This window comes from Halichoerus grypus, chromosome 9 (assembly GCF_964656455.1).
Source record: "Halichoerus grypus chromosome 9, mHalGry1.hap1.1, whole genome shotgun sequence".
In the NCBI taxonomy this organism is placed as follows: domain Eukaryota; kingdom Metazoa; phylum Chordata; class Mammalia; order Carnivora; family Phocidae; genus Halichoerus; species Halichoerus grypus.
This window is the reverse complement of record NC_135720.1, coordinates 144693732-144712314: the sequence shown is the minus strand read 5'-3', so window position 1 is coordinate 144712314 and position 18583 is coordinate 144693732. Positions and strand designations below refer to the sequence as shown.

Here is an 18583-nt window from a genome sequence, read left to right as displayed (position 1 = left end):
GGAGGCGCCTCTTCAGAAGATTAAAGCAAAAATGGCAATGCCCAAACCTCTGGCCCAGAGCAGAAAGATCGAAATCTGTCCTCTTTAATAAACCGTCCAGGACAAACAGTCTCTACTTCTGTATGCTCCCAAAACCGCAGCTCCCATGGTGCATGCCCACTGCAACTCTCTCAGAGGTAGCCCCAGGGGTCCCGGAGTGTCACGGCCCTTTGTAACTCTAAAACCTCAAGCGGCCACAGGCTCCTGCAGACACCTGAAGCTCCTGGATCTTATCTGGGTGCCGCCCTAATGTCCTTCTGGGCCACTACCGCCCTGTGAGCTTTTGTCCAGTCGCAGGCACTGGTTCCAGAATTTTTCAGGCTGCTCAGGAAAAGAGTGATTATCCACCAGCACAGCATGCAGTTTATGGTGATCTGAGCTGAGAGCCCCCTCCTGGGCTCGTTGACCATAACCTACTTCCTGGCTCCACTGCTTGGGTACTTTACCAGTTCAGGCACCCCCTTTCACTCTGTGGCTCCTCATATCCTGAGACCACAGTGCCCTACCTAGAATTCTGCCTTTTCATTTCCAGAACCCCTTTCAGAGGGGGATGTCTCTCCCTCTAGAGGAGATTTCTAAAGGTTCTGATTTTGTGCTCCGGTGTTATATAACTTTCCAGGAGCCAGCTTATGGAGGCTCCCTCCCCCTTCTGTTTATCTTCTGATATCTCCCCACAGATTCACGACTGCGCACATCCTACATTGCAAAAGGGAGTTGCTTTTCTGCTTGTAGGGATTGAGATATATATTCTTACATCTCAGGCTGATTTTGTGGGTGTTCAAAATGTTTTGATAGATATCCAGCTAAATTCAGGGGACCAGTTGGAATGGGGTCCCCTACTCCTCCACCATCTTGCCTCCCTCCCCCAGCATCCCTACTTTCACCTCCAGGATAGTCACTACCTATCGACTGTGTCACACCATGAGCCAATTAACCCCCCCCTCCCCCTGGGCTGCCCCTGCACTGCGAGCTCAGAGTAAAACCATAAAACAACCTCTGTCCTTGTAGTCTTCTTCTTAGTCATTCCTGTATTCTTTGCAACCGAGCAGAAGGATATCAAAATGATTTTATAAGTATTGTTCTTTTATAGACAGTGAGAAACTATGTTACATCCTCATAGAAATTGTGCTGTTATTTCCAAGCAGAAAGTAAGAGTTAACAGGACCTGATCCTAGTTTCACCTATATAGGAAATTGGCACCAGTAAATGAAAGGCAGCTAAGGACTGAACACAGTTAATTTAGACAATCTACACTGCAAAGTCAATAATTTATGTTTATGATTTTAGTGAAACTAATGAGAATAGTAAACACTTATAAGCAATAGCTAAAAGGCAACAACAAATAAATCTTTGGTGCATAACATTCAAAATTCAAAATGCATGCAGCATGGTAATCAGCTTGAGGCAGGAGCTGGAGAACAAGTCTCTCTCTATTAAATAATACAAAAGATTTTGTTTAGTATCTGCATCCACCATTTGACCATAAGCTCCATGGTGTTGATGATTTTGTCTTATCTACCATTATATTCCCATCCCTAGTACATGATAAATGTAAAATGGGAAATTAATAAATAACTACAAGATGAATTAATAAGAATTGGATCTGATAGGAAGAAAGCGATTTGATTATAATAACACCTCAAAGTCAATAAAAAGTACAAGTCTATTCCTGTAATTAGGGATTTGGCATGTCAGGGCTCAAACTAAGAACCTGGACCCAGAGAGCAGTAAGTGTGGGCTTCTGCTTGGCTGACACCTTGCACTGGGCAGTTCTGGGCACATGACACATTAGCAGTGGTCCTGCTGTGGCAACAAGGCACCAGCGACTGGGAACTGAGACCCACAGATCAGAGTGCCAGAGAACACAGGAGTTCTTTAAACTTCTCTGTCTCAAAACTTTTGGACCCTTTTTGTACTAGACGTTTGGATGAAAGTTGTGGTTGAGCTTGAAGGAAAATAGAACAAAGAAAAAAGAAAGAAATGGCAAGGCACAAAACATACTGCTTGGTCTTTTATTTTGGTCTGTGTTTCAACTGTATTCAGCACTGTATTTAGCATTCTTTAAGACAGTGATGTTAAGTATACTCATTTTTATACCATACTGTCCTCAGTCAGCACCCTGAAGAAAGTGAGGGCCTAATCAGTGACTGATGAATGGGGCTGAAGTCTGCACTTGAACAAAATGCAACTAACTCTCCCCTACTTTTGGCTTAGAGGGTAAATCTTCAGCTTTTTGCAATGAGGTTCTTCTCTCTTCCCAAGTTAAGCCAGAGACCAACATATGTCAGCCACTTCAGTTATTCTGGGAATCCCATCCTCCTCCCCAGTCTTATTAGTGCCCCCTTGACCTCCTTGTTCCTTAAGGTGTAGATGAGCGGATTAAGAGATGGGGTTGCAACAGTGTAGAAAAGGGTGAAGAACTTGCCCTGTTCCTGAGAATAGCGGTTCTTGGGTTGAAGATAAACAGCTGTGACCGTGCCATAGAAGAGGGAGACCACAAGAAGGTGAGAAATGCAGGTACTGAATGCCTTCTTCTGCCCTGCAGCTGACTTTATTCTTAGCAAAGCCTTAGCAACAGCCCCGTATGAGGAAAGAATGATGACCAGGGGTACCACCAGGAGAATGATGCTGGCTATGGACATCTGGATTTCATTGTAGGTGGTGTCTGCACTAGAGGCCTGAATCAGGGCTGGGACTTCACACACAATGTCATCCACCCTGCGGTGGGAGCAGAAGGGTAACTGGAGGGTGGCAAGAGACTGGACCAGAGACTGGACCAGGCCAGCCCCCCATGCAAGGATGGCCAGCTGCAGACAGAGTTTGGGGTGCATGATAGCAGTATATTGCAGTGGATGACACACTGCCACATAGCGGTCCACAGCCATAACCACAAGAAGGACACATTCAGTGGCCCCAAGCCACAAGAAGACATAGAGTTGAATGGCACAGCCAATGTAGCTGATGGTCTTCTTTGGACCCCAGAAATTAACTAACATCTGTGGAATGCAGCTGCTGGTGAAACAGAGATCTAGCAGGGAAAGGTTGCAAAGAAAGAAATACATGGGGATGTGGAGTTTAGGATCCTTTGAGTAAACAAGAATTATGACTATATTTCCTGCAATAGTCAAACAATAAAAGATCAGAACCACCCAGAAAAGTATCTTCTCCCAATATGGCTTCTCAGAGAAGCCTAGGAGGATGAAATCACTGTGGCTGTCATTGCAAACTGTGATCATAGCTTCTGGAGCAGTCACCTCTTTGGAAAATTGTTCAAAAGTAGTTGCTCAAAAGCCTGTGATGGTTCCAATACAGAGGCAGGAAGAGAAGTAGTATGACTTGACTCCTTCCTACTCCAGGATGAGATTCTGCTACCTATAGTTTAGGGAAAAATAAAAGATTCAGTGACCTGTTCTAATCTTTGATACATGTCCTTCATTAGCTCTCTATTTCTCTTCCTCTTTTGCATCTTCTTCATATTTTACCTGATTAGAATTCCTCATTATAAATATTATGTAAAGAATATATTAAACACCTATTAGTGAAAATCATTTTGCTAAGTATTAAGAGACTATCTCAACTTTGCTCTCAAATGTTGTACATTTACAACATTTATCACACAGTTTTTAATAAAAATTACTGTTCAACCATATCTTCTTTTGGCCTCTTTCTCTTCATTTTGTTCTCTTGTTTCTTTGTATCTTTATATCTCAATTTATCTGAATATCCTCCTCCCATTTTCTTCCCCCTCCTGTCCTTCAATCTCCTTCTTCTTCTTCCTCTTTCCTTCCCACCTTCTCTTGATTTCTGAGCTTGAATTTTTCCTCAGCTACTTTATGCTATGTAATCTTAAGAAAATTATTTAAACTTTTTGTTCTTACCTTTGTTCTTTCCTTAGATTTTCTATTTGGAAAATAGAGGACAATCACAGAAACTACCTATGGGTGTTGAAGGAATTAAATGTGAAAACACAAGGAAAACACTTAGAGAGAGAGAAAGAGAGAGAGAGAGAGAGATCCTGGCCTTTGTTAGCTACAATTATCATCATGATGATGATGACACTACTCAAATGTTTGTTCCAGATGAAAAACATCAAAATAAAAGGCAACATTTTGCAGAGAATATGAGTGATATCATTAAAAAAAAAGAAATATTCTATGTCTATATTATCTCCTTTCTAAAAGAATTGAAAAATAATCATACCCACTTTCCCACCATTATAACTTATCCATCTTTATATTACAGAGCAGACATATCTGTATTTATTGTCCTTTACTTGGCATAAAACCTGATTACAAAACAAGTTTGGGAAATGCACTATCTTTTAGTCATTTATGCAGTAGATCAAAAGAGATTTAGGAAATACTTGTTTCACTCCATCACTGGCCTGTTTTCTTAACATACTAGAGGGCCGATGGCTCCTTTTCCTTCTTCACCTTCTGTGCTTTCCTAGCTCACATTCTTGCTTCTCTGCTCCTACCAACTGTCCTATCCATGTGGCGTGACAGTCTGCCCTCTTGTTAAGGATGTTTATATGGTACTTTGTAAATTTCCACTGTTTCCATTCACAATAAGCTTTTGCCAAGGAAGTCCCCCAACAAGACTCACCAAAGGAAAATAATCAATGTTAAAACAACAGGTTTTACAAATCTATGCCCCACAGTGATTCATTTGAGTGCATGTTCACCCAAAAAATTTAAACTCCTAGACTCCCTTCCTTCTCCCGAATCAATATGTTTGATTAAGCCTTACTTATCCCCACATTTAAATAAAAATATTCATTTTCCAGTTTACCAAATATTAAGGAGTTAAACCAAATCATCAAAATCCTAATGGTGGAATTGCAGATAATATTCCATCTCTTTGTTTTATAGTTTATCCCCCTTTTTCCAAATTATTCCACATACAGTTGAGAAAATGCACCTATAATCAATGGATAGAGAGGAATTTTAATTAGAGATCCACAAATGAAACAGATATTTATGATCAGCAGCAGCACAGCCACACTTGTCTGAGTTCTTATCATTGAACTGAAAATTTGCCAAATGGATTAGCTTATTTAACCCTCACAAAAATTTTTTTCAGGTGGTAAAACATGCCTGATTCATCTTCCTATACCTTATCATATATTTTTCATCACTTTTAAATAGTCCTAATAATGATAAAGTGAACTGGAGAAAATGAAACGTTTGGAAATACAGTTGAAAATGTTTAAAATCCTATTAAAAAAATAACGTTGGTCAAATGGCCCACTCAAGCAAGGATTCTTAGAAAAATCATGGCATGACCTGATATTTACAAAATAAATAAATAAATAAAGATTTCACAGTAGTGTGTGTTTTGCTTTCACACAACTTGCTGGAAGTTCCTTCCCAAATATTCTGGCCTTACTGTTTCCTATCTGATCCTCTGTAGTGGGTTGTGTCCGACTTTATCCACACACTAGAAGTGGACCCGTCAGTCAGCAGTCCCCATGCTCACAGGTAGCTCCCACAGTATCGCTCATGTCTCATATCTTTGTTTCACTGCTGTGCATTTTAGAAAATCCATACATCATCTCCCAGTCTCTGTCCTCTTTTCTGTGCCATTGTTCCTTTATTCTCTGTAGAATTTTTGCAAAGTAGAGTTGAAATGTTAGAATTGTGTTTGTAAATCTGAGTTTGATACTTCAGGGGAAGAATAAAGTGTAAAAAAAAAATAAAAAAAAATAAAGTGTGATGTTTTAAAGAATTTCAGTCTTACAGATTTCCCATCTTCAAAACCAAGCTACTTCCTCTTCTATCCTGTGACTTTCATCAACTTCCAGGAACTGCTGGTTTGTGTTCTTTGTCTATTAAGATTGTTCTTTCTTTTCTGGTTTTCTTTCTTCTTCTTCTTCTTCCTTTTTTTTTTTTTTTTTTTTTTTTTTTGATAGTAATGTGTATACCTATTTATATCCTTATCTAGGTATCTGTATCTCCATCCATCCATATTTTCTCTCTCAGTTCCTTTCTACTTTCTCACCATCGGAGATGAATGTTTTCTCCCTGGATCAACTATTCTCCAAATGTTCATGGGTGGGAGGAGAGAGTCTTAGTTTAACTGTTTACTACACAAAATACAAGAATTCTCTTCATCACTACTTCTGTTGACATTTGTCTTGTTCCCTCAAATATCAATTTTCCCTGTGATTTTTCTCTTAGCTCACCTCCTCTGCCTCTCAGAACAGAATCTGGAGGAGTTTTTCCTGAGACCCGGTGCATTGTGATTCCAGTGGTTGCCAGTGTGGAATACAATATTTACAATATTTACATCTCACCTTCTAAGGCAGGGCCCTCTGGTGCCAGTATAGCGCATTTCCACAGCCCACCTCTGACTTCAGCAGAGCTGCAATGAACAGCTCTGTGTGAACCCAGATTCATCTTACACACCCCGACAGTGACCCACCTCGAGTGTGTTGCATATGTCTTCCCTGTCTGCTTCAAGGCTTTATCTGATACAGGGGGAGCCGACTTGGCACATAAACAAGTGTCACCCAGAAACATAAGAGATTTAATGACGCTAGGGGAAATCTTCAAACAAGGCAGGATGGTAATTAGTGGGAAAATGTTCCAGCAGCCCTTCCTTCAAGTGGAAGCAGACCTCCTGTATGCTTTTCAGGAGGTCCTGGGAGAACTGAGCTCACATTGTGCACAACTTGGCTACTACACCCTTATGTTGGTTTGTTTTCTTATCTCTCTCACTCTGCTTCCCTCACTCATTCTTCTTGAAATTACCTCCTAAATAAAGTGTTTGAACCTAGTTTCTTCTCTCAAGCTCTGTTTTTAGGACACCTGAGCAGAGTTGCAAGAGGAGAAAGCAGACTCTTAGAAAACCTTTAAGGAGGGGGCGCCTGGGTGGCTCAGTCAGTTAAGTGGCTGCCTTCAGCTCAGGTCATGATCCCAGAGTCCTGGGATCGAGTCCCGCATCGGGCTCCCTGCTCAGTGGAAAGCCTGCTTCTCCCTCTCCCTCTGCCTGCCTCTCTGCCTACTTGTACTCTCTATCTCTATGTCAAATAAATAAATAAAATCTTAAAAAAAAAAAAAAAGAAGAAGAAGACCTTTCAGGAGAGGCATCACTCACCAGTCAGACTGCGACAAACCTTTCATTAATTTGGGGAAATGGCATAGTGGTAACTCTTAGCATGCTCTAACATCAGCATCACTAATGAATGGTCTTCCCTCGTGTAGCTTGGGAGGAGGTACATGTAGGAGGAGAAGCATTGGGGTATATGGTACATCTAACCTTTGAAGGATATGGGGTAGTGATAATTAGATTATTATTAACTTTGCTGGTTTTCATTGACTGTCTTAGGAGCCTTGAAGAAAAAGAATAGTATACTTCAGTCAACCAATTATCAACTTAGGGCTATGGTTCTCAAACTGCTTGTTACCCAGAGTTCTTGGTTCCATAGGTCTGGGGTGAGGCCCAAGAATCGGCATTTCTAACAGGGTCCCAGATGATGATGATGTTGCAGGTCCAGGGACACACTTTGAGAATGCTAATTTAGGGAATGCTGCAAAAGCAAGATAGGTTTCATGGAAGCTTCAAAGGAAATTCTTATATGCTACATAGGGAAGACTATTGAAAATCAAACCCAGGACTTAATTGTTAGGGCTACAAGCCTGCAACAAAATAGTCTCAACAGACATTTTATGCTAAAGCCAAGACACAACGGGGAAGGAGTCAGACAATGAGACCTGTGGTGGTGAGTATCTGTTCAGTTGCATCTTAAAAACATGAACTTCCAGATTTCTCTGAAACTTCCAAACTGGTGGAAGGAGTCTCCCACATCTTGCTAGAGGAAAGAAGGCTCCACTTGCCTGGAGATATTGTAAAAATGATACAGTCCTTCTCAAAATATCTCATTGCCCTTACTCAGCACCTTGAGAGCCATAACTATGGTCCCTGCTATCAGAGGAAATAGCTTATTCTAAAATCTGTAGGAATTGGCTAACATGTACCATCAGGGACTTTTAGGGGAGAACCAATATAAAGCTGGATGTAGGAAGCTTATAGACATGAGGACATATTCCAAGATTTAGTAATTAAACTGCTGGAAAGGAACTCTGGATCCAGTTCTTCTTTTTTTTTAATTTTATTTTATTATGTTATGTTAGTCACCATACAATACATTATTAGTTTTTGATGTAGTATCCAGTTCTAATAGCACAGGGACATGCTATCTATCTATCATCTATCATCTATCTTTCTATCTATCTATATCTATCTATCTATCATCTATCTATCTATCTATCATCATCATCTATCTATCTATCATCTATCTATCTATACCACATCTTCTTTATCCATTCATCTATGGATGCACACTTGGGTTGTTTCTATAATTTGTATAATTTGGCTATTGTAAATAACACTGCAATGAACATAGAGGTGCATATATATTTTCAAATAAGTGTTTTTGTTTTCTTTGGGTAAATACCCAATAGAGGAATTACTGGATCATATCATAATTCTATTTTTAACTTTTTGAGGAACCTCCATACTGTTTTCCATAGTGGCTGAACCAATATACATTCCCACCAACAATGCATGAGTGTTCCTCTTTCTACAATCTTCACCAACACTTGTAATTTCTTGTCTTTTTGACTTTAGCCATTCTGGCAATGTAAGGTGATATCTCATTGTGGTTTTGATTTTAATTTCCCTGACGATTAGTGATGTTGAGCATCTTTTCATGTGTCTGTTGGCCATCTGTATGTCTTCTTTGGAAAAAATGTCTATTCAGCTTCTCTGCCCACTTTTTAATCAGATTACTTGTTGTTGTTTTTTTTTTTTAATGTTTTATTTATTTATTCATGAGAGTCAGAGAGACAGAGAGGCAGAGGCAGAGAGAGAAGCAGGCTTCCCGCGGAGCAGGGAGCCCGATGCGGGACTCGATCCCAGGGCCCTGGGATCATGACCTGAGCCAAAGGCAGACGCTTAACCATCTGAGCCACCCAGGCGCCCTTGTTTTTTTTTTTTCTGTTAACTTGTATAAATTCTTTATATATTTTAGATATTAAGTCCTTATCAGATATATCATTTGCAAGTATCTTCTCCCATTCAGTAGGTTGCTTTTTTGTTTTGTTGATGGTCCTTTATTGTGCAAAAGATTTTTATTTTGGTGTAGTTCCAATAGTTTATTTTTGCTTTTATTTCCCTTGTATTAGGAGACATATCTAGAAAAATGTTGTTACGACTGATGTCATGGAAATTACTGCCTGTGTTCTCTTCTAGACCTTTTGTGGTTTCAGGTCTCACATTTAGGTCTTTAACCCATTTTGGGTTTATTTTTTTGTATGGCTAAGAAAATGGTCCAGTTCCATTATTCCTCATGTAGCTGACCAGGTTTCCCAGCATCATTTGTTGAAGAGACTGTCTTTTCCCTCTTGTATATTCTTCCCTCCTTTGTCACAGATTAATTGACTATATAGGTACAAGTTTATAATTGGAGCTACAATGGAAAAAAAGTCATATTTCCCCTAGTTTCCATATCTAAGCCAATTCTCAGACCTAGATACCAACAATTAAAGGGAAAGGGAGGTCCCTTAAGGAAGAACTTTGGAATGCCAGTGCAAGAATATATAATAAATATTCCACATGATATTTCCTCAAGAGAATCTGTGGCCAGTTACCAGAGTAATTGTACAGGAGTAAAGACAAATATTGAGACAAAAATTTTGAGGGCCATTAAATATGAAGTTATTGTTGACACATACCAGGCAGAGCACACAAAAATGTCATCATATTGCCTTGTCAGAGCGGAGGTTACAAATGGAGTCCTGGCCTAAGTCCGACTTATACTTAGTCCAGTGGGTTTGTGGATCTACCCTAGGTATTCTCTGGTCCCTGAAAGCATAGTGGGGATAGATATACTTAGCAGCAGGAAGAATGCCCTTATTGATGCTTTAATGGAGTAAGAGCCAAGGAAAATTCCATAAAACTACAGGAAACAACAGATGCTAGTGAGAGATAGGGGGACCCTCTTACTGTTGGTGGGAATGCAAACGGGGGCAGCCACTTTGGAAAATAGTACAGGGGTTCCTCAAAATGTTTAAAATAGAACTACCCTATGACCCAGCAATTGCACTACTATGTATTTGCCCAAAGAACACAAAAATACTGATTTGGAGGGGCACATGCACGCCGATGTTTATAGCAGCATTGCCAACAATAGCTAAATTATGGAAAGAGCCCAGATGCCCATTGACTGATGAATAAAGAAAGTGTGATATATATATATATACCACACTTTTTTAATATGTCTATATAATGGAATATTGCTCAGCCATCGAAAATAATGAAATCTTGTCATTTGCCACAACATGGATGGAGCTAGAGTGTATTATGCTAGGCAAAATAAATCAGTCAGAGAAAGACAAATACCATATGATTTCACTCATATGTGGAATTTAAGAAACAAAACAGATGAACATAGGGGAAGGGGGAAAAAAGAGAGAGAATCAAACCATAAGAGACTCTTAACTACAGAGAACAAACTGAGTGTTGATGGAGGGAGGTGGGCAGGGGATGGGCTAAATGGGTGATGGGTATTAATGTGGGCACTTGTGTTATATGAAAGAGCACTGGGTGTTGTATGTAAGTGATTCATCACTAAATTCTATACCTGAAACCAATTTTACCATATATATTAATCAACAAGAATTTAAATAAAAAATTGAATTAAAAAAACTGCCCTTCATCAGCCAAGATCAGAAACAATACTGTATCCTAAAGAAAATGCCTTTGAAGCATAATTGATGAAGAGTAAAGGGATGATGGCTCCCGTCTACAGAAACCAGACTTACCAAGGCAAATGAAAGGGGATTACCTTGATCCTAACAAGTGGTTGCTCCAAATGTGCTGGTGTATCATTTGTAGAATCTTAACCAGAAAATATTAATATAGGCTCTGGCATGTGGTTGAAATGTCAAATGTATCATTTTCAATCCCCATTAGTAAAGAGAACCTAAGTCAATTTATATTTATGTGGGAAAAACAATAGGACTCATTCACTGTCTCTCCTTGGACCTATGTTAACTCTCCTTCCGACAAAATATTGTCTGTAGGAATCTTGACCACCCTGATATTTCACAGAATGTAACTGTTCGTCTATATTGATGACAGCATCCTAATCAGATCTAAAGAGCAAGAAATTGCAGGAAGTCTGAATATTCTGTCACATCCATGTCACACACATACCACGATTATCTATTCATGAAACCCACTCAGACTTCTTCCTCCTCTGTGAGTTTGTTAGAAGTGTTCTCCTGTGCAGGCATGGTTGTGATCTGAGCAAGAGACATTTATGCAAAACTGATGGGCACCATGGTCTGAGATACAGGCTCATGTTATTTGCTCCTGCTCTCTGGTCATGGCTGTGCTCAATCATAGATATGCCAACGTCCTGTTATCATGATTGCTGCCGTATCCACTGACCTGATGAGTTGGTGGGTCAGAAAGTGCCCAGCTCTCAATGAGTAATTTTGGCTGCAAGGTGATTTGATGTTTGACGGTCAGGTGTTTTATCTTTACCAGGATCCAGCTACACACCAGGGGCTGTTTTTCAAAAGGTGTATAATCCTCTGATACAAATATCAGGGTTTTCCTAAAACCCTAAGTGTTTTGTTTTGGTTTTCCCATAAACTTGCCATATCCTGATGCTTTTTTTTTTTTTTAACTAGAAGTTATACCTCTACTACCATAAGACTTTACAAAATGTATGCCTCAGGCTTCAGGGTGACTTACACTGTAGTGTAGACCTGCCTTGGAGCCCATTCAAAGCTGGCGCCTTCTGTGTTACCAGTACCTGGACTGGAGCAATATTCCATAGTGTCAAATATGCTTACTACAAAACACAGAGAGACATGCCAGGCACTTGGCTTCCTTTCTAATGATAGGATATTCATAAAGCAACAGTGTCTTATACTTTAAATGAGATGCCCAATACTGCCCCAGACCAGTGAACATCTAAAACCCATATTGATATGTCAGGCTCCTGAATCTTCATAGTTTCTCATTTGCCATCAAGAACACATGTGTCTTGTCAAGACCATCCACATATTAGTCGCTTCCTGCTCATACGGTCTGACTAGTGCAGTGTGCTTGATACGGACAACCAGTGTGTACCCTTCACAATGGACAGCTAGCTTAGGTCCTTTTCAGTGTACTTTGTGACAGAAGGTGAGAATGTTAAAATAGTCCTGGGATAATGTATACTACTGTCCGCTCCAAGTGATGGTAAACTCTTTGTGACTATCTTTTTTAATTTTTTATTTTGTGTGTGTGTTCTTTTTTTTTTTTTTTTATTGTTATGTTAGTCACCATACAGTACATCATTAGTTTTTGATGTAGTGTTCCATGATTCACTGTTTGTGTATAACACCCAGGGCTCCATGCAATATGTGCCCTCCTTAATACCCATCACCAGGCTAACCCATCCCCCCCACCCCTCTAAAACCCTCAGTTTGTTTCTCAGAGTCCATAGTCTCTTATGGTTGTCTCCCCCTCCGATTTCCCCCCCTTCATTTTTCCCTTCCTTCTCCTAATGTCCTCCATGCTATTCCTTATGTTCCACAAATAAGTGAAACCATATGATAATTGACTTTCTCTGCTTGACTTATTTCACTTAGCATAATCTCCTCCAGTCCCATCCACGGTGATGTAAAAGTGGGGTATTCATCCTTTCTGATGGCTGAGTATATTCCATTGTATATATGGACCACATCTTCTTTATCCATTCATCTGTTGAAGGGCATCTCGGCTCTTTCCACAGTTTGGCTATTGTGGACATTGCTGCTATGAACATTGGGGTGCATATGGCCCTTCTTTTCACTACATCTGTATCTTTTCAAAGTGCTGGAACAAACAATTCTAAAATTTGTATGGAACCAGAAAAGACCCCAAATTGCCAAAGAAATGGGCATTAAGGAGGGCGCGTACTGCATGGAGCACTGGGTGTTATATGAAAACAATGGATCGTGGATCACCACATCAAAAACTAATGATGTATTGTATGGTGACTAACATAACATAATAAAATTTTTAAAAAAAGAAAGAAACAAGGCTGGGGACATCATGTTGCCTGATTTCAAGCTATATTACAAAGCTCCAAGACAGCATGGTACTGGCAGAAAAACAGACATATAGACCAATGGAACAGAATAGAGAATCCAGATATGGACCCTCAACTCTATGATCAAATAATCTTTGACAAAGCAGGAAAAAACATGCAATGGAAAAAAGACAGTCTCTTCAATAAATGCTGCTGGAAAAATTGGACAGCCACATGTAGAAGAATGAAACTCAACCATTCTCTAACACCATACACAAAGATAAACTCAAAGTGGATGAAAGACCTCAATGTGAGACAGGAATCCATCAAAATCCTAGAGGAGAACATAGGCAGTAACCTTTTCAACCTCAGCCACAGCAACTTCTTTCAAAACACATCTCCAAAGGCAAGGGAAACAAAAGCGGAAATGAACTTTGGGACTTCATCAAGATAAAAAGCTTCTGCACAGCAAAGGAAACAGTCAACAAAACAAAGAGGCAACCCACAGAATAGTAGAAGATATTTGCAAATGACACTACAGATAAAGGGCTGGTATCCAAGATCTGTAAAGAACTTCTCAAACTCAACACCCAAAAAAACAAATAAGTCAAAAACTGGGCAGAAGACATGAATAGACACTTCTCAAAAGAAGACATACAAATGGCTAACAGACTGGAGGAGATTATGCTAAGTGAAATAAGTCAAGCAGAGAAAGTCAATTATCATATGGTTTCACTTATTTGTGGAACATAAGGAATAGCATGGAGGACATTAGGAGAAGGATGGGAAAAATGAAGGGGGGGAAATCAGAGGGGGAGATGAATCATGAGAGACTATGGACTCTGAGAAACAAATTGAGGGTTTTGGGGGGGGTGTGGGGAGATTGGTTAGCCTGGTGATGGGTATTAGGAGGGCATGTACTGCATGGAGCACTAGGTGTTATACAAAAACAATGAATCATGGATCACTACATCAAAAACTAATGATGTATTGTATGGTGACTAACATAACATAATAAAATAAAATTAAATAAATAAAATAAAATAAAAAACAAACGGCTAACAGACACATGAAAAATGTTCATCATCACTAGCCATCAGGGAAATTCAAATCAAAACCACATTGAGATACCACCTTACTCCAGTTAGAATGGCAAGAATTGACAAGACAAGAAACAACAAATGTTGGAGAGGTTGTGGAGAAAGGGGAACCCTCTTACACTTTTGGTGGGAATGCAAGTTGGTACAGCCACTTTGGAAAACAGTGTGGAGTTTCCTCAAAAAGTTAAAAACAGAGCTATCCTATGACCCAGCAATTGCACTACTAGGTATTGACCATCTTTAAAAAAAAAAAAAAAAAAGACTTTATTTATTTATTTGATAGAGAGAGAGAGAGAGAGCAAGAGAGTGCACAAGCAGGGGGAGGGGCAAAGGGAGAGGAAGTAGAAGACTCCCCGTTGAGCAGGGAGCCCAATGGTGGGCTCAATCCCAGGACCCCAGGATCATGACCTGAGCTGTCGGCAGATGCCTAACTGACTGAGCCACCCAGGTGCCCCTGACCATCTTTCTTGATAAGGATGAAAAGGATTAGTCACCAAGTCAAGCCCTGCACATCAAACACCCTTCACCATGTTAATATATTCTATCAAGGACACACATCTAGGCCAGCTTATTCAACTGGGCTACTACTTGCATGAGTTGTGGTGATCTGTTGTCATCATTCAAGATCTATCTAGGTTTTTAGTAGACAGACCAGTGACACAGATGGAGACGTGATGAGGGCTACCACTCATGAGTCCTTGGCACTGTAAAATAAGAACATAAGAAAATAAAAGCGACTTTATGAGGATATTTCAATATTCAGTATTAAAATTGACAGAACATAAAAGAAACCAATATAGGAAAAACAGATATATATGTTTCTTTGGTGCTTTATAGGGCTTCTGCTTCTACACTTCTCTTCCATAACCTTCCTCTAAAATTACATTTCTATGATAATTAATGTCCAACCAGCTGCATTCTTTTTGAAGCTAATTAGGAATGAGTGCTGCATATACTAATACTTTTTAATCCACTAATTCCATTCTGATAAACAATCTGAAGAAGGTAAGATATTGAAAGAATTTTGTTCTGAATGATCTATAGTATAAACTGACAAATTCAGAAAATGCAAACATTTAATAGTAGGAAAATGATGCCAAAAGTATGTATATACGGATTACATAAATACATATAATTTATAAAAATGTTATTTGGCTATAAATATCATGTGTTAATTATATGTGGAAGCTAAAAATCAAAACAAATAAACAAATAAACAAAAACAGATTTAAATACAGAAAACAAACTGGTAGTTGTCTGAGGGAGAAGGGTGGGTGAAATAGGTGAAGGGGATTAAGAGGTACAAGGTCCCAGTTATAAAATAAGTGTTGTGAGGAATGAAAAGTACAACGTAAGGAATATAACCAAAATATTGTAGTAATGTACGGGGACAGGTTGTGACTATACTCACCAAGGTGAGCCCTGAGTAATGTATCGAAATGTTAAATCACTCACTATATTGTACATCTGAAAAAAATATAATACTGTATATCAACTATACTTCAATAAAAAATCAATAATTTAGGGCGGAGCAAGATGGCGGAGGAGTAGGAGACCTGGATTTCGTCTGGTCTCAGGAATTCAGCTGGATAGGGATCAAACCAATCTGAACACCTACGAACTCAACAGGAGATCGAAGAAAAGAATAGCAACAACTCTCTGAACAGAAAAGCGACCACTTTCTGGAAGGTAGGACGTGCGGAGAAGTGAATCCGAGGTGATATTCGGGAGGATAGACGGCGGGGGAGGGGCCTCCATCCGCTGCTTATGGCAAGTGATAGAGCCGCGGAGCACAAAATCGGAACTTTTAGAGTCTGCTCCGCTGAGGGACGTCACTCTGGTGGCGAAGCGGGGGGTGGAACCCTCAGGACAGTGTGGTCTCAGGACCTCGGGGTCACAGGAAGACCGGGGGTGCCTGAGTGTGGCAGAGCTCCCAGGGATCGGAGCGGGGAAGCCGGCTGCAGAGACGGAGCCCAGGCGCGGGCTCTCAGCTCGGGGTTGTCATAGACCGTGATCCGCGGCACAGTCGGGCCACTGCTCCTCCAGCAGGGACCCAACAAGCGGCAGATCCGGGGACACTCACCTTCTTCCCCCGGGAGGAGAGGTGTGGGAGCGCACCGCGGGGATCTGCTGGGTTTGGAGACTCCACCCAGGGTCGGGTGCCAGAGATAGAAACGCTCGGTCACAGGCCGGGTGAGCGCGGAGTGCGGCCGGAGACCGGGGAGACGGGAGAGATTGACTGCTTTTCTCTGGGGGCTCGCTGAGGAGCGGGACCCCGAGTTCTGGGCTCCTCCGGGGCGGAGACTGGGAGGCCGCCATTTTCATTCTCGGCCTCCAAAGCTGTACGGAAAGCTTGCAGGGAACAAAAGCTCCGGAGAGCAAACCCGAGCAGATGACTTAGCCCGGACCGGCAAGGGCGGGGCAATTCCGCCTCCGGCAAAGACATTTGGGAACCACGGCAACAGGCCCCTCCCCCAGAAGATCAGCGAGAACAGCCAGCCAAGACCAAGTTTACCTATCAATGAGAACGGCAGAACTCCAGTGCTAGGGGAATACTGCACATAGAATTCATGGCTTTTTTACCATGATTCTGTAGTCTTTCAAAGTTAATTTTTTTTTTTAAACTGTCTTTTTTTTTTTTGAATTTTTCTTTTTCCCTTTTTCAACCAACATCTTATCAATCCCTTTTTTTAAAAAAAAACATTTTTATTTTTCATTTTTATTTTTCATTTTTAGAGTCATATTCTATCCCTTCATAGTAGTTACCCTTATTTTTGGCATATATATATAAGTTGTTCTCTCTTTAAAATTTTGAGATAGTTTCTTCTAACAGATCAAAATATACCCTAAATCTCTATTGTATGGTTTTTTTCTACTCCCCTGCCTGATCACATTCTCTCCCTTTTTTTTTTCTTTTCTTCTCTTTTTTTTAAAATCCTCTTCTTTCTTTTTTCAAACAACTTCTTATCAATTCCTTTTATAAAATTTTTTAAAATTTCCATCTTTACAGTCATATTCCATCCCTTCATCATATCAACCCTTATTTTTGTACATACATAAGTTTTTATTTTTTTAAAATTTTGGGAGGCACTTTCTTCTAACAGACCAAATACACCCAAAATCTAGTGTGTGGCACTGATCTATATACCAGCCTGATCATATTTGATCACATTCTGGTTTTTTTGTTGTTTTTTTCTGTTTTTGTTTGTTTTTATCTTTATCTTTTTCTTTTCCTTTTTTTTTTTTCTTTTTCTTTTTTCTCTCTTTCCCTTTCTTTTCCCACTGCTTCAGGTCTTTTCTGATTTGTTTAGAGTATATTTTCTGGGAACGTTGTTACCCTGTTAGCATTTTGTTCTCTCATTAATCTATTCTCCTCTGGACAAAATGACAAGATGGAAAAAATCACCTCAACAAAAAGAACAAGAGATAGTACCGACTGCCAGGGACCTACTCAATACGGACATTAGTACAATGTCAGATCTAGAGTTCAGAATCATCACTTTAAAGATACTAGCTGGGCTTGAAAAAAGCATGGAAGTTATTAGAGAAACTCTTTCTGGAGAAGTAAAAGAACTAAAATCTAACCAAGTCGAAATCAAAAAGGCTATTAATGAGGTGCAATCAAATATGGGGGCGCTAACTGCTAGGATAAATGAGGCAGAAGAAAGAATCAGTGATATAGAAGACCAAATGATGGAAAATAAAGAAGCTGAGAAAAAGAGAGATAAAAAACTACTGGATCACGAGGGCAGAATTCGAGAGATAAGCGATACCATAAGATGAAACAACATTAGAATAATTGGGATCCCAGAAGAAGAAGAAAGAGAGAGAGGGGCAGAAGGTATACTGGAGCAAATTATAGCAGAGAACTTCCCTAATTTGGGGAAGAAACAGGCATCAAAATCCAGGAAGCACAGAGAACCCCTCTCAAAATCAATAAAAATAGGTCAACACCCCGACATCTAATAGTAAAACTTACGAGTCTCAGAGACAAAGAGAAAATCCTGAAAGCAGCTCGGGAGAAGAGATATGTAACCTACAATGGTAGAAACATTAGATTGGCAACAGACCTATCCACAGAGACCTGGCAGGCCAGAAAGGACTGGCAGGATATATTCAGAGCACTAAATGAGAAAAATATGCAGCCAAGAATACTATATCCAGCTAGGCTGTCATTGAAAATAGAAGGAAAGATAAAAAGCTTTCAGGACAAACAAAAAATAAAGGAATTTGCAAACACGAAACCAGCCCTACAAGAAATCTTGAAAGGGGTCCTCTAAGCAAAGAGAGAGCCTAAAAGCAACATAGACCAGAAAGGAACACAGACAATATACAGTAACACCTTACAGGCAATACAATGGCACTAAATTCC

At 40.0% G+C, this 18583-nt stretch overlaps 1 protein-coding gene across 1 annotated transcript; it reads right to left on the bottom strand.

The window, feature by feature from the left end:
* Positions 1-2336: 2336 nt before the first annotated feature.
* LOC118547698 (olfactory receptor 2H2-like) lies at positions 2337-3275 on the bottom strand. Its single transcript, XM_036111281.2, has one exon. The coding sequence runs from the start codon at positions 3273-3275 to the stop codon at positions 2337-2339; it is 939 nt and encodes a 312-aa protein (XP_035967174.1).
* Positions 3276-18583: the final 15308 nt, after the last annotated feature.

Excerpts from the sequence above, each read along its gene's own strand:
- LOC118547698 (XM_036111281.2), bottom strand. The coding sequence starts at position 3,275 with ATGATCACAGTTTGCAATGACAGCCACAGTGATTTCATCCTCCTAGGC.